This window comes from Ursus maritimus, unplaced genomic scaffold (genome assembly GCF_017311325.1).
Source record: "Ursus maritimus isolate PB19 unplaced genomic scaffold, ASM1731132v1 scaffold_24, whole genome shotgun sequence".
NCBI classification, from domain to species: Eukaryota; Metazoa; Chordata; class Mammalia; order Carnivora; family Ursidae; genus Ursus; species Ursus maritimus.
In genome coordinates, this window is record NW_024424897.1 from 4938048 (window position 1) to 4952285 (window position 14238).

General features: G+C 56.6%; 1 protein-coding gene across 2 annotated transcripts in view; it reads right to left on the reverse strand.

Moving 5' to 3' along the window:
* The window catches only part of MGAT5B (alpha-1,6-mannosylglycoprotein 6-beta-N-acetylglucosaminyltransferase B), a 67910-nt gene that overhangs the window by 52669 nt on the left and 1003 nt on the right, over positions 1–14238 (reverse strand). For both annotated transcript variants that reach the window (XM_040640154.1, XM_040640153.1), the window contains exons 2-3: positions 11233–11345; positions 2280–2427 (exon numbers count right to left, since the gene is read on the reverse strand). In XM_040640154.1, the coding sequence (XP_040496088.1) occupies positions 2280–2427; positions 11233–11345 (261 nt within the window). The remainder of the gene's footprint in view (positions 1–2279; positions 2428–11232; positions 11346–14238) is intronic.

The window sequence follows — 14238 nt, forward strand, 5'->3', positions numbered from 1 at the left end:
CAAAGCCCTACGCCACCTGTCCCTCACCCCACTCTGCCATGTTGGCTTTCACGTTGGTCTTTTCCTCTAACATGCCAAGCTTACTCCTACCCCAGGGCCTTTGCACTTGTTGCACACTCTACTTCAAATTCTCTACTCCCAGCTCCTCGTGTGGCTGTCTCCTTTCCATTATTTAGAATCTAGTTTAAATATCACCAGCTCAGAAAGGGTTTCCCAGACTGCCCTGTGCGACTAGTCCCTTCCTTGGCACCCGCCCCTAACCCTTCAGAACAGGCATCAGTATCTGACCTTGTCTCACTCATTTCTGTTTCTCGGTTACTGCCCATCTTCTCCACAGGAGTGAGGACAAGGCTCATCACTGGGCCCCCAACACAAGTGGCCGTGCCTGGCACTTAGTAGGTCCAAGACCTATTTCATGGATGGATGGGTTTAGTTTGCTCTGTCAGGTACTCATCCTGGGATGGTGAGAGAGCAGCTATCTGGCACACGGCCACGCAGCCCTCTCAGGAGCCAAGCACGGGGAGAGGTTCCTGACACTATCGTCGCGTGTAATCCAGGCCCCACGACGCCATGTCAGGGCCTACATTTTCCAAACCAAGAAAATCAAGGCAAAGAGCTAATGAAGGGTATCCCCCCTGAGCTGTGAATTAATTGATCTGCAAAGTCTTGCAAAGGAACCAAAACTAACCCGCCCACAGCTGCGAGTTTAGTGGATGGCTACCACGAGCGCAGCGGTTAGAAACATGGCTCTGGAGTTGCCGGCCTCGGCCCAGAACCGGGCCCAGCCCCTCAGCAGCTGGGCAACTTCGGGTGAGTTCCTGAATTCTCTGGGCCTCAGTTCCCTCCTCGATGTGGCGGAGATGGAAGCGCCCATAAAGCGGGGGTGGGACCGATGACACCACGGAGGAAACGCAGTAAGGATGACGCCAGGCCTTCGGTGAGCTTTTGGTAGATGCCACTAATATGAAGGTAGTCACGTTGACATCCGGCGACCGGACTGGGCCTCTAGGATATCCGATCAGCAGGGCCAGTGTCAGGTGGCTGCCATGGCCAGCAGCCCAGCCTAGGCAGGCTACGGGGCAAAGGACCCCCCCGCCGGTCCAAAGGAGGGGTCTGTCACACACACCCCCTTCCCCATGCCAGCCAGGGTCCCACCATGACCGGGACTGGCCGCCAACACTTTAACCTTGACTCCGTCAAACTCCAGACAGGGAAGGCCTGGAGCCTTGGCTTTTCCATATTGGCCGAAGCTACAGCTTTCCTACAAACTGTGTAGAGGTGTGGATTTCAACTATAATTTTCAGCAGTAGAACACTTCTAACAAGTCACACCGGCCAAGGTATAGCTTTTCCTAAATCGTGTAAAGTGTGGGTTTCAAACTTCCTTTTTCGCGGTCAGGACACATGGAGCAAACCCACCTCAGAAAGCACCCCGACGTTGAAAAGAGCTCCGGTGGAGCTCGTCTCCCTGGGGTGGGTGGGCGGAAAGCAACAGCCAAGACTCCCCATCGGGATGGCCCTGACTTCACCCGTCCTCCTTCTCCGGGGTTCCAGATCACTGGCTTCACACCAAGGGCTCCGGGGGCCACTGCTAAGGCACGTGGGACCATGGCACCAACGCTTGGAGATCTTTGGGCCTCCTAGACTCAGTATGGGAACATTTAGAACGAATACCAAGAAATTCTTTCCGGCAAAAATGGCCCAGGCCCATCTGCAGAGGACGGACAACTGCTGGGCCATCGCAACCACACGCACACCCACACGTGACTGTCGACGTGGACAGGGCTCGAAACTGTCGAGTCGAGTGAACAACGCAGGTGCAGGAAACGCACTGTGGGAGGCCACTCGTGTGCAGCCCGTGAACACCCCCCACCGCGGGTTGATGGTGTGTGCGTATAAAAGACGCGTACGCCAACGGTTACTGTGGACTGGAAGAACGGACACCTAACTCAGAAGGCACTTGTCTCCAGGGGGAAGCAGGTAAAGGGCCCTCCAGCTTTTGTCTGTGATTTTGTATTTTAAAAGGGAGAAAGGACGTCAGGCCACCAACATGACAAAATGTTGACAGCCGTGAAATATGGCGGTGGAAATGCGCTCTGGGTTGTATTAACTGCGTGCCTTCTGTGCTCTTCAACGTTTTCGCCGGGTTAGAAAAAAGGGGGCTGACCGATAGTGCCCCTCCAACTCTGAGAGTGCATTTTGAGGCTGCACCCAGGTGCACCACCCACCTGGTCCCCCCTCCCCACCCCAGGTGCCCCTCCCCCTCCGTGTACCCCTGACCTGTCCACAGCGAAGTGCCTGTCGCCAGCAGCCCGGTGCAGCTCACTGCCGTTCTCCAGTCTGGCCAGCGTGTCCATGCGCTTCACCATCAGCTCCAGCAGGTCGCTCATCTTGCGCAGGACGCCGCGGGACTCCGGCCCTCCCAGCACTGCGGACAGAGCGCGGGCACAGTCAGGCTCAGCCGCAGCCTGCGGGCCACCTGAAGCCGCCTGCTGGCTCTCCGAATCCAGCCCCACTCCCACTTTCCCAGGCAAAGGAGGGGTCAGGAGGGTGAGCCCACCCCACCCCTCACCCCTGCAAGACAGGAAATCCCCCATTTGTTGTGTTGGGTTACAGATCCCTGGGCCAACCGTGCTCCCTACCAGCTGGGTGACACTAAGATCATCTTAACGTCTCTGGACCTCTGTTTCGTCCCTGCAAAATGAAGTCTTAGACCTAATCTCAAGTCTGTGAGAAGACAGGGAAGGGCCAGGGCAGGGGAGCGGGCAGGAACCCCAGGGCCCCCCAGCGCCTAGGTCCAGACAGGACTTCTGGATCAGGGCTTCCAAAAGTGCAGTCAAGCATCCACTCCGCACCTGAATCTCCTGGCCAGGCTGTTAAAATGCAGATTCTCAGGCCCTAGTCTCTATCTGCCGATTCACATCTCTAGGGCCCGGGGCCCAGGACCCTGCACTCTCTCGCCACCCGCGTGGTGTGCATGCACAGGAGAGGCTGTGAATCCATGTTCAAGGGGCTGTTCTCCGGGCCCTGCTGCTCTCCTGCCAGCCTCTGGGCCCCACCAGACTCCTTCCTCACTCCACTCTCCCGGACCCACCAGCATAGAAAACCATCGTGAATTTGTCCAGACTCTGAGCTGGCCTCTGGGTTCCCAAAGATCGGTTCCTGGGCTGAGGGGCAAGGGAGACCTTGTGAAGAATAAAATCAAATGAAAATAAGGGGCTTCAACCAAGATCGCATAAAGCAGCGAGATTCTCCATGATTTCCTTTCTAGTCATTCCTGACCATTGGCACCACGCACGCCAGGGTGGGAGAGTGGTCCCTGTCTTTCTTTTCAATCAAATCATGTGAAGTTTTTTTTTAAAGATTTTATTTATTAATTTTTGTGAGACAGAGAGAGAGAGAGAGAGTGAGCACGAGCAGGGGGGAGGGACAGAGGGAGAAGCAGACTCCCCACTGAGCAGGGAGGCCGACGCACGTGGGGCTTGATCTCAGGGCCCTGGGATCATGATCTGAGCTAAAGGCAGACGCTTCACTGACTGAGCCACCCAGGGACCCTCATGTGAAGATTTTAACAGCCCCTCCAAATGGTCCACAGATACTCAGGTCCAGGCCCTGCAATCCCCAACTTGGCTCCCTGCAACCCCCCAGGGCTGGCTCTGAACCTCTCACAGCAAATAAGCCATGTCATGGAGACCTGAATGCTTCTAATGGCTTCGGGGCGGGGCGGGGGAGGAGGGTCTTAGGTTGGGTTCCCCAGAAGCAAACCCCAAGACAAGGGTTTGAGGGCAAGTCATGTATTTTGGAGGAAAACCCTGTGAGGGAGTGAGGAGGTGACACAAGGAGGGGGAGGCAGCCCAGAGAGGGCAAGTCACCAAACTGGGGAGACCAGCTGGTGCCAAGTCTGCCCCGGAGTTCTCCCCCTGGGGGCGAGGGAGCTGGGCCACACACACGGTCTCCTGCCGTCACTGCTTCAGGGTAGCTCACAGAAACAGCCGGCTCCTGCTACTTCCCACCTGCTGCGGGGTGGCCAGCCAGCTGCAGTGGCTACAAGAAGCCCTCGGTAAAGAACCACCATCCCCAGCAGCCACAAGTTGGCCCATGCCCACAGGAATCGCGGGGGCCAAGGGCTGGGGCACCAGCCCCATACACTTCTCTGCAAAGAAGGGGCTGGGGCCCAGTGAGCTCAGAGAGGCTCTCGCCTGCCTCTGCCACCAACCCCCACCCCCCATGAGGCTCTGTGGCCAAGGGACAGTCATGGCAACGCTATCAGACTCTGGGTCCCTAACTCAAGTCAACAATACCAGGTCCTGTCTGCCGTCCATTGTCACAGTGCCAGGAAGGGGCAGAAGAGAGCATGGCAAGCCACAGGGACCCAGGGGCAGAGGTGGGGAGAAGAGAGGAGGCCCGAGGGGCTGGTCTCCCCTGCTCCAAGCTTAGGACTGAGCTGAAGGGGGGGGGGCAAATACAGGGTTCACGTCACCAAGGCTGCTTGTGACATTTCCGCTTTGCTTGTCCCCTATACGCCTGGCTCTGGGTCCAGCCCGGTCCAGTGGCTACCACCACTTTCTCTCATTGACTAAGTCACCTCCTGGCTGGGTTCCCCTGCCAACTGAGTCCACCTGAGGTCAGAAGGGAGGCCACCAGGAGCCCACTTACATGCCACAGAATCCGGAGCAGTGGGGGGCGGGCTGCTGTTTCCTTACAAAAGCTAGGATCCCTGGCTCCAACACACACACACACACACACACACACACACACGCACTCAGTTGCCCAAGAATGAGAAGGGGTGGGGTCAGGTGTTGGTGAAAAATGCACAACTAGAGGAAGGACGGAAACACTGTCTCTACCCCATCCCCACATCAGTAGCTGAAATAACTAGCAGTCTTCCCACTTTCCCTGCTCAGAAAACAGGGTCGATTTTTAACAAACCAGTCAGGATTGGGAAATTTCATCATTGTGTTAAGTGAAGTAAGTTTCTCCCACTGCTCTGCCTCACCCCACTTGCTCAGTACTCAACCAGTTAGTCAATCAATCCAAGAAGATATAAATAGCTCCCTCTCTCTTTCAACTCCACAGAGTTGGGGGTGATGGTTAGTCTTTCAAATCATTCTCAACCCTGAGACCCCCACCCAAGCCCATTATCCATCCAAACGTAATACCTGCCTTTCAACTAGTGCTTGGAGCACAGAGTAAAACAATGTGTGGGGGGGTTTTCCCATCATCTCAGCTAGAAAAGTAGGGGAACATCAGATGATCTGACCTGGCCTCTGCTTGGTAAACCTCCTGGAGTTGTGCAGTGCACAGCCTGCTCGGCCTCCCTGGGCAGCCCTGATGAGCCAATGCTCACAGCTCAGGCTGGGGTGGTCCCTTCCCCAAAGACATGGCATGAGAAAAGGAGAGTGAGACCACAGCTGGAGACACCCTAAGTCAGAGCCAGAGCACCCAGGCCCAGTTGGACCACAGAGTCTGGGCAGCAGCTTGCTCCTGCAGATGCATCACCCCGGCGATGCTGAGCCCACATCGCTGCTGTTGCAGCAATGCTATGCCCCCTGGAATGTCTCAGGCCTGGCACCCTGCCCTGCCACACTGCTGCCCCTATGTCTGAGCTCATCTCCAGCTTCCTTCACTCCCCTTCACTGCCTGAGCCCCTCCCTGGAACCTCACTGACACAGCCTCCCCCCACCCCACACATGCTCCCAGCCCCGCAGCACAGGCTGCAAAACAGCTGCGGGGGCCAATAACGGCCCCATCGGGCCAAGAGCTGCAGGACCCCAGAAGCCAAGCAGAGCTGGGGCAGGACTGTGGCCTGGGACAGGCTGGAGTGGGAGTGACAAAGTCGGCACTCCACCAGCTCTGTCATGAGCCACATGGGTTGGGATGGATGGACATGCCACTTTCTATCTCTGGGCCTCAGTTCCTCCTCCTATAAAATGAGGGCGCTGGACTTACTGAACCCTGAGGTTCTTTGGGCTGGGACTCCTGTTTTGCCTCTTGCCCTAATTGCCTCTCTAGAGATTAGGGTACCATGAGAGGAGAGAACTGCTTCTATAAAAGCTGGCAGAATCCCCTTAGGGAGGGAGCTCAGTTTTGTTTTACTAAACCCTGGGTGGGCCGGAGCAGAATCTGGAGTCTAGATGCCCAGAGCAGTGAGACAAACAGAAAGCTAAATGACTCTGCATATTCAAGTAGGGAGACTGGAGATTCCTGGTTCAGCCTGGAAGAAGAGGAGAGAGAACAAGGCACAGGGGTTCAGAGGCCCGGACTGGCAGGGCAGCCAGAGTGGCCATGCAGGGTGGGGGTGGGAGGGTCTCCAGCTGCAGGGATGCAAGAGGGAACTGGCATCTGCTTGCTGTGCTGAGCAGTGGTCCCGGCCCCCACGCTATCATATCCACTCTGTGCCAGGAATTAGGGGAAAGGGTGCCCTTCCCACTAGGTCAATGCTGGGGACACAGAGGACGCAGGAGGGGAGACACTGAGCAGGATAGTTCATAGAAGCAGGAGCTGAGAGCGAGAGGGACACACAAACCCCCCCTGAGAGTCCTTGGAGCTACGTGGGCTCTGGATCGCCCCTCATAGGAGGGGTTAAGCCAATTCTTTAAAAATGTCAACAGAAAGAGAACGCACTGCCCCCTCGGATGGGTTTGTAAGGACACCTCCATCAGATGGGACCAAGACCATGAGACCCTCCCCGGTTCCCCGGGGTTCAGGGCGGCCCCTGCAGGTTGCAGATGGCACAGGCTGGAAGCTGCCCCCTCCTCCCGAGGAGCTTCCCGCAGGACGTGCTCCCCAAGGCCACCACCCGCCCCCGACTGTCAGCGGAGCAAGCTCACCGTGGCTTGCCCTGAGTCACCTCACCGCGCCTGGTGTCGGCTAAATTGAAATGTATTTAATGTGAAGCCCCAGCAACACATCTCAGGACTCACAAGCATTCCCTCCATATTTCCATATAAATAAGGAAAGCCGGAGCACCGAGAGATACAAATGGCTCCCCACCCCCACCCCACTCCTCACCCCCCCTACAGACAGAGGGGCTTCATTGCCCACCCAGGCCCCTCCCCTCCAGACACAGACCTGCTTGTCTGTCTCTCCAATCCTCCCTTGTCCCCTGCCCTTGTCCTCCTTTCTTGTCCCCACCCCAACCCTTTCTTGTTGGTTCCCAGAAATTGAAGGAGCCCCCACCTCGCCAGGTAAGAGAGACCTCCCTGGCCCTTGAGGCAGGGGCTGTGACTTAGTGTTTGCACAGCTGGAGAACTGAGCACATCTGTCCCTCTGCACACAGCCACCACAGAAGCCAGCTGAGGCCACTGGGGCTCTGGGCAGCAGAGGAGACACGGACAGGCCCTGGGCCCTGACCTACCCATCCATCACCAGCCTCTGAGGGGAAGAGCTCCCTAGCACCAGGGTCCAAGGCCAGAGACAGCCACAGAGCAAGGAAATCTTTTTCTGATATTCCCCAGGTTTGAATCCCAGCTGCGGGCAGGAAGGTCTGGCAAGGCCAGGCCACAGGGTAACGTCAGGGCAGCCACGTGCAGCTGAACCAAGGCCCTCCCGCCTGCAGGCCTCTCCCCAGAGACAGCCTCTGACCTCTGCTTCTTCCAGACAAGACAGAGATCCGGGAACAGCCGAGCACGCAAGTTCGGGGAATCTGCAGCAACATCAGGAGAGAGGCCTCAGACACAACTTCACATCCCACTCCCTGTCCCTAAGAAGGAAACAAGTTCCTCCTTAGGACAAGAGAGGGGAAGTGGAGCCTGGAGGCAGGGAGGAGGGACTGGGGTCTGGTGAGGGGGCATGCAAAAAGCCCTCCCTCTCTGGGAGAGAAAACCCTCCCCCAAGGCCCAAGTCAGGCCGACCTGCAGCAAGAGGGAATTAGGTTAGACTTCTCTGAGCCATGCTTCCTGTCAGCCTCCTTCCCCCTCCGGAATCTTAAGACAAGTGTGTGGAATATAGAAGATGTCTGTCACATTTTTATCCCCAAACTAGAGAACTTTATCACCAAATATAAACTGGCCTCGAGGGGAATCCGGAGTCTCCTCTGGGAGACTACAGTCCACAGAGGCTATGGTAGGTCCTCCTCCCTTTAGAGAACACCCTTCTTCTCCCCAGCCCTCCCCAGCCTCGTCCTGGGGGGACCCACTTCCCTCACAAGCTTGACAGGCCAGGACACGACAGACTGTTTCTCCCATTTGTGCTCAGATGGTTTTGCTGACCAATGCAAGCATTTTTTTGTTTTGTTTTCCTAGATGGCAGGGCCTTCCTGAGTTTCCTTCTGTCGATTCTGCCCTGGGGCAGCACAGATATGGCGAACTAATGCAATGCAACAATCCAACCCCCATCTGTGACCTCCAGTCTCCCTCCCCAGGCCCCTTCCACCTGCCCCCCTTCCAGCACTAGTCCCTCGCTCAGGTGCCTCCTAGGCAGAAATGCTGGCACCTCCCCAGTTTCCTGCAGGGCTGCTCCAGGCACAGTGTGGGGGTGTCTCTGGAGGAGGCGTGTTTTGCAGGATCAGGATTTTAAACCCACAATGTAAACGTGGGGCTCTTCCAAGTCCCTGCTTTGGGTCTCTCCAAAAAAAATCGACTTAATCCAACGGCATGAAAAAAACTGGGGGGGTGGGGGGCGAAGAGAATTGGGATTTGGACTGAGACAGGGTCAGTTCTCCGGAAGTCTGAGGCCTCCCTCCCCGTCCGTCTCCCCCTGGCCCCCTTTAGTTCCACATTCTAGGCGCTTAGCTTCCAGCCTAGGGACCCGGAAATGCGAGAAGGCTTTGAGTTGGCTGAACCCACTCTGAGAACAGATGTCACGACAAACAGGAGACCCGGAACTTCACTCTCCTGCGTACGCAACAGAAAGGCCTGCGTGTGTCCACCAGAAGACAGGTACCAGAACGCTCCCAGCAGCACGAGCCACACAGCCCCAAACCGGAAACAACCAAATGTCCACCACCCGTCGAGTGGATAAACATCACATGACGCATCTCACAATGGAATTCACACAACAGCAGTGAAGACAAATGTCCACAACCACACAGCACGACATGCATGACTCACAGACGTAACACTGCGAGGGGAAAGGGCACACACAAAAGAAAAGCCACTACGTGATACCATTCTCAGAAAGCCTGACAAACAGGCAGAGCTCTGTGAGAAGTCACGGTCCTCACATCCTGGGGAAGTAACGAGTGGGAGGAGCCATGAGGGCACCTCTGGGGGTGGATCACGTGCTGTTTCTCGGTCCAGGGCAGGTTCTGCTTCTTGATGCGTTCGGTTTGTGGATATTACGCTGTACACGTACACGGCACACGGGCACACGTGCACACATGCACACACACGCATGCACACACGCATGCCTCTCATCTAACTGCGTGACCTTGGGCAAGGCCTCTCCCCTCTGCCCACCCTTAAGACACAGATCTGGTTGGAGCTGGACTCCTACCTCCACTACCAGGCAAAACTGCACGTGCACGGCTTGGCAGGGCTCCCACAAGCCCCTTGTACTCTGGGCCACTGGCCCCATCCCCCACAGGGAGAGGAGCACAAGAACCAGAGCCCAGCCAGACACCCCTCCTCCCCCAGCCCCCAATTCCCATCCCTTGGATCCCTGACCTTTCTGGAGGTCCGGCTTCCTCGAGCCCCCCGTAGCAGCCACCCAGGCAGACACGCCCCCCCTCCATAAGTGGCTTGAGTCTCGCTCCCTACACCCCATCTCCTCACACTCCACGTCCCCCATCATCCACCCGCCCACCCTTGACGCCCAGTACCCCTCCCCAAGCTGCCCCTCAAGTGCGCCTTCACAACTGCCCCACCCCCTCTCCTAGCCTCGATTCACACCCATCTCCTATCCAGAAATCCCAGCATCTCCTCAGCCCTTTTCCCTCAACAACCTTTTCTGCAGTGTCCCCATCTCGGACTGAACACATCCAATAAATATTGATGGAGCCTGTACTATTTGCCAGGTGCTGCTCAAGCCCCTTCATACGTGTTATCTTAACACGACTCGTGACAATCCCGGGCACAGAGGTACCGTCCCCATTTATCAGAGGGGAAAACTGAAGCTCAGAGAGACTGACGCGCCTCTACGAGTCAGAGGTGGGGTATGTTAAGTTACACTCAGGCTTGAATGACTAACAAATGTGAAATTCCTGCCAGGATCTTTGCAAGTTTAAAGACGTACACGTTAAGCCAAAGCAATGATTCTAATGATGAGACGGCAGATGGCATGACAAGAGCCCCTCAGAGCACCCACCCAAGATGACAGCCCACGCTCCTTGGGGGTGTATTTGCCACTGGAAACAGGGGAGCCACACAGCTGGGACCTGGGGGCTTGAGAAAGCGGACTTCAACCAGAGACGCCCCCAGAGTAGCAGGGGAGGACCCACCAAGCCAGCCCACTGAAGAGTTCTAGAAACCCTATTTGCCCCAGCTGTCCCACCATCCTGTGTCCCTCGTTCCCACTGTGACAGGAAGAGCCCCCATGACCCGCTAAGCAGGACTCTGTACTGTTTGCTGTTCTTCACTGAGTAGAAAGAGAAGGGAGGAGGGCCCATCTTCAGGAGGTCTCCCAGGCCTGGACCCCATCACACCCCCATGCTGTGAGCTCATTCAATCCTTCTCTGTAGGTGAGTTAAGTGACTTGGCCAATGGCACACAGCTGGTAGATGATGAACCAGGGTACAAACCAGGTCCATCTGGTCCCCAAAGCCCGTGCTCTGAAAGCCCATTCCACCACCTCACAAGTGTCACGTGGGCAAGGAGCCACAGAGGTCTGGACTGTGTCCCAAGAGCTCAGAGATAAGACACGTGAGCCCATGGCCAGGCCTGCCCTCTCCCTCTTCTCCCACCCCCTCGGCTGTGCCCACAGCCTGGGTCAAAAGCACAGAGTACTGTGTCTCAAAGGGACAAGTGTCATATTCAGGAACACTCCTCTCCACACTCAACTCAAGCAGCCTCTTCTGATGCCTGGGAAGCCCTGCCTCAGAGGCCCTTCCCTGGACGGAGAGTCTGGGCCAGAAGAAGCCCGACGATCACAGCCAGAACCAAAGCCAAAGCAGCACGCAGGGTCACACAGCCTAAGCCAAGGCCCCTCTCCATTCCCACGTCCATAGATGAGGTGACCTGGATCCTTGGGACAGAGCCCCAGAGAGTCCCTTGAGATGCTAGGTTCAAAGGCCTTCTTCTCCTCAACCCACAAATGCCTGCATCTGTTTCTGCCTCCCCTCTCCCCGCCGAGATACCTTCTGTGCGGATGGTGAAGGGGGAGTCCCCCGGGCGCCGGGCAGAGAACTGGCTTCCCAGAGACGTCATCAGGAAGCAGAGGGAGAAGAAGCCGATACCCAGGACAAAGAGCCTGCAGAGAGCAACAGGGCAGGTCAGAGACAGGTCAGTGGCATGCACCCCCATCCAGAAAGGGCTCTGTACCAATGAGTGGGTGAGGGAGTGAGGATGGAGTGGATGGATGGGGGAACAAACATCCAGGGCTGAGCTCAGAATGAAGAGAGCTCGACTACAAGGAGCTGGCCATGAGTCTCACACAAAACCCCAAGGGACAATGAGACAGGCATAGCTCGGGCAAGCTCCAGCCTTCGGACAGAGCCTGGCTCATTAACAGGGGTCCTCAAGGTGTGATCCCCAGACCAGCAGCACTGGCATCACCTTGGAACTGTTAGAAATGCAAAATCTTGGGCTCCAATCCTAGGCTTACTGAATCAGACACTCTGGGGGTGGTACAAGCAACGTGTTTTAACAAGCTCTCCAGGCAGTCCTGATACATGCTGAAGTTTGAGAACCAGTGGTATAGATGGAAACAGCAGGTGCTGATGCCAGCCAGAGGACAAGTAATTGGTCCGGACGAAACCCTCCTGGATCCCATCAGTCACCTGGGTCTGGTTCAGCACTGTGCACACAGGTCTTGCCTGCGTGACAGCGATCAGTTATGAGCTGGCTTGAACACCTCTTTATCATGTTCGAGGGGGGTGGTGGGTGCGCCCCCATCCCTACCAGAGGGTAAGATCTACAAGGGCAGGGCCCAGATTCTCCCTAACCCACATCTTTACCATGCAGGCACATAGTAGTTGTCTGCACTGGACTGGTCAGAGTGAGTGGACACCTGTGCGTGGGGTGTCATCCGGGGCATGGATCAGGAGAGCGGCCAAAACAGGACTCTTGCTCATTCCTTCAACACACAGTTGATTATGTCCCAGGTGCTGGGCACGGGGGTAGCCCCAGGGGGACACCAGGGAATCCCCGGCTCCTGCTGCTTCCATACCAGGTGCTGGGTCCCAAACAGGAGAACTGAGCTAACCAGCACCGCTCTGGGGAGGCCAGAGGTGGACGCTGTTCTGGGACCTTGAATGTATCAGAGGACTTGCAAAGCTGTCAGGGCTGAAAGGGCAGCCCCCCATCCTGGTCAGGGTGAGAAAGCCCATCTGATATGGAGCCAGGCGCACCACAGGAGCCCCCACCAATCATGCGAGAGGCCTCCAACCCTCTCACCTCCACCCGCCACCCTCGACCTTACATTCATTTGTATCTCCATGCAAGATCCACTTTATGCACTTTAATCTTCATTTCTGAAGCCGGCAAAGCAGTATTTAATTAAACTTGGCCCATTAAAGAAAACACACAATTGCAGGAGAAAATAAAAGCACAACAAAATTCCCACCCCATATTTAAATGAAGCTGTTAGAGATTAAACTAGAAAGTGTGCAGAACCCCCAAAGCAGAGAAAGCATTGAGGGCTTCCCCCGGGAGATGACAGGGAGGACAGGCGAGACAGCACAAGAGACACTGCTCCCTCACCTCTGAGGACCCCCTCACTGAAGTCCACCACTCTTGGGGACAGGGCCCTGGGATCCCAAGATGAAGCCAGGCTGCTCTCAGGACAGCAGCCAGAAAAACGGTGGAGGAGGTCGGTGGTGGCACACCGAGGAAGATCCTGAGGGAATCAGCTATTCGTCCTCCCAGCCTGAGGACAAGGACGGATTCCTCAAGTTTATTGTCCCTCACACTCCAAACCCTCTCCATAGCTATGGGACTATATTTAGAGCTAGGGACCTGGGCTGCAAGGTCCAAACACCTGCTTTTAGCCCGGAATCTGAAGTCCCCAACACACCTCATCGGCATCTCTCTCTGCCCGACCTCGATCCAAGGGCCACTGACAGTAGATCCCAATTAAAATGGTTTCGTCCACCCATGTATCTATTCAAGCAACATTCTAGGAGCAACTACAGAATAAGGGTCCTGCCAGAGGGAAAACAGAGGGAACAGGGCCCCAATCTGTTCTTAAAAACTAACAAGTAGAGGTGACATGGTGGGAGGCCGGTCCCCCTCCATCTGAAGGGGACACAAAGACTCCACTGGTGGCTGTGGGTCTCTGGGCAGCCTAGGGAGACCCTAGGTAAAGATACACAACTTGAGAGAAGGGGAACCTATGTAATCCCTCCTCTGAATCCTGCCTTCAGATAAAAGCCTAAAAGAGCCAGGACCCCAGAGGGAAGCAGCTCTGGGGAGTGGGTGCTGTCCGTGGTGCTGGCTCCCGCCGCCGCCTCCAGTTGCACCAAAAAATATCCAGCCAAAGCTGGACACCCCAGTTGGCTGGCCCTCCCATGACTTGGAGGGCGGGGTCGACATGGCATGGCAGACTTGGGAAGAAGACCCTCTAAATGGTCAGCGTCAGCCTGGGATTCGAGGATTTCCCTGGAGAAGTAAGGCCCTTTCCAGAGAAGCCCGCTTACCGCCCCACTTCCCATGACAGCTCCAGCCACCTCCCTGTCTCCTGTCCAAGGCCCTACCCTCGGCACCGCCAGCTCTACAATCCTCTCCGCCCGCACCCTCCAGACCGGGGCGGTCCATCATGACCCTGGCCATTGTGAAAGCTGTCTCCTCAGCTCCACACACCAGGCCCAGCCCACCCAGGAGGTGCTGGGGCTGAGAAGGAGACCAGCGGGGGCCTGGCAGGGGCGGGGCCTCAAAACCTGCCCCTTCCGCAGCCCAAACCCCAGTGCCTCTGCCAGCCCACTTCCTGCCCCAGCGGACTGGAACGCACCCACACCCCACCTGTGGCCCCAACCAGAGTGCAACCCCCACCCCTCCCTCAGCACCCTCTGCCACCCAGCCCCCTGGGCAAGGTGGTTCTCCCACCCCGCTACGCACCCATCGCTTAGCATCTCCTCCCCAACCCCGGCAGCAGGCGGGCTCCAGGGAAAGGAGGGAGCTGCCCGGGGGGCGGGGGGGGGGGGGGG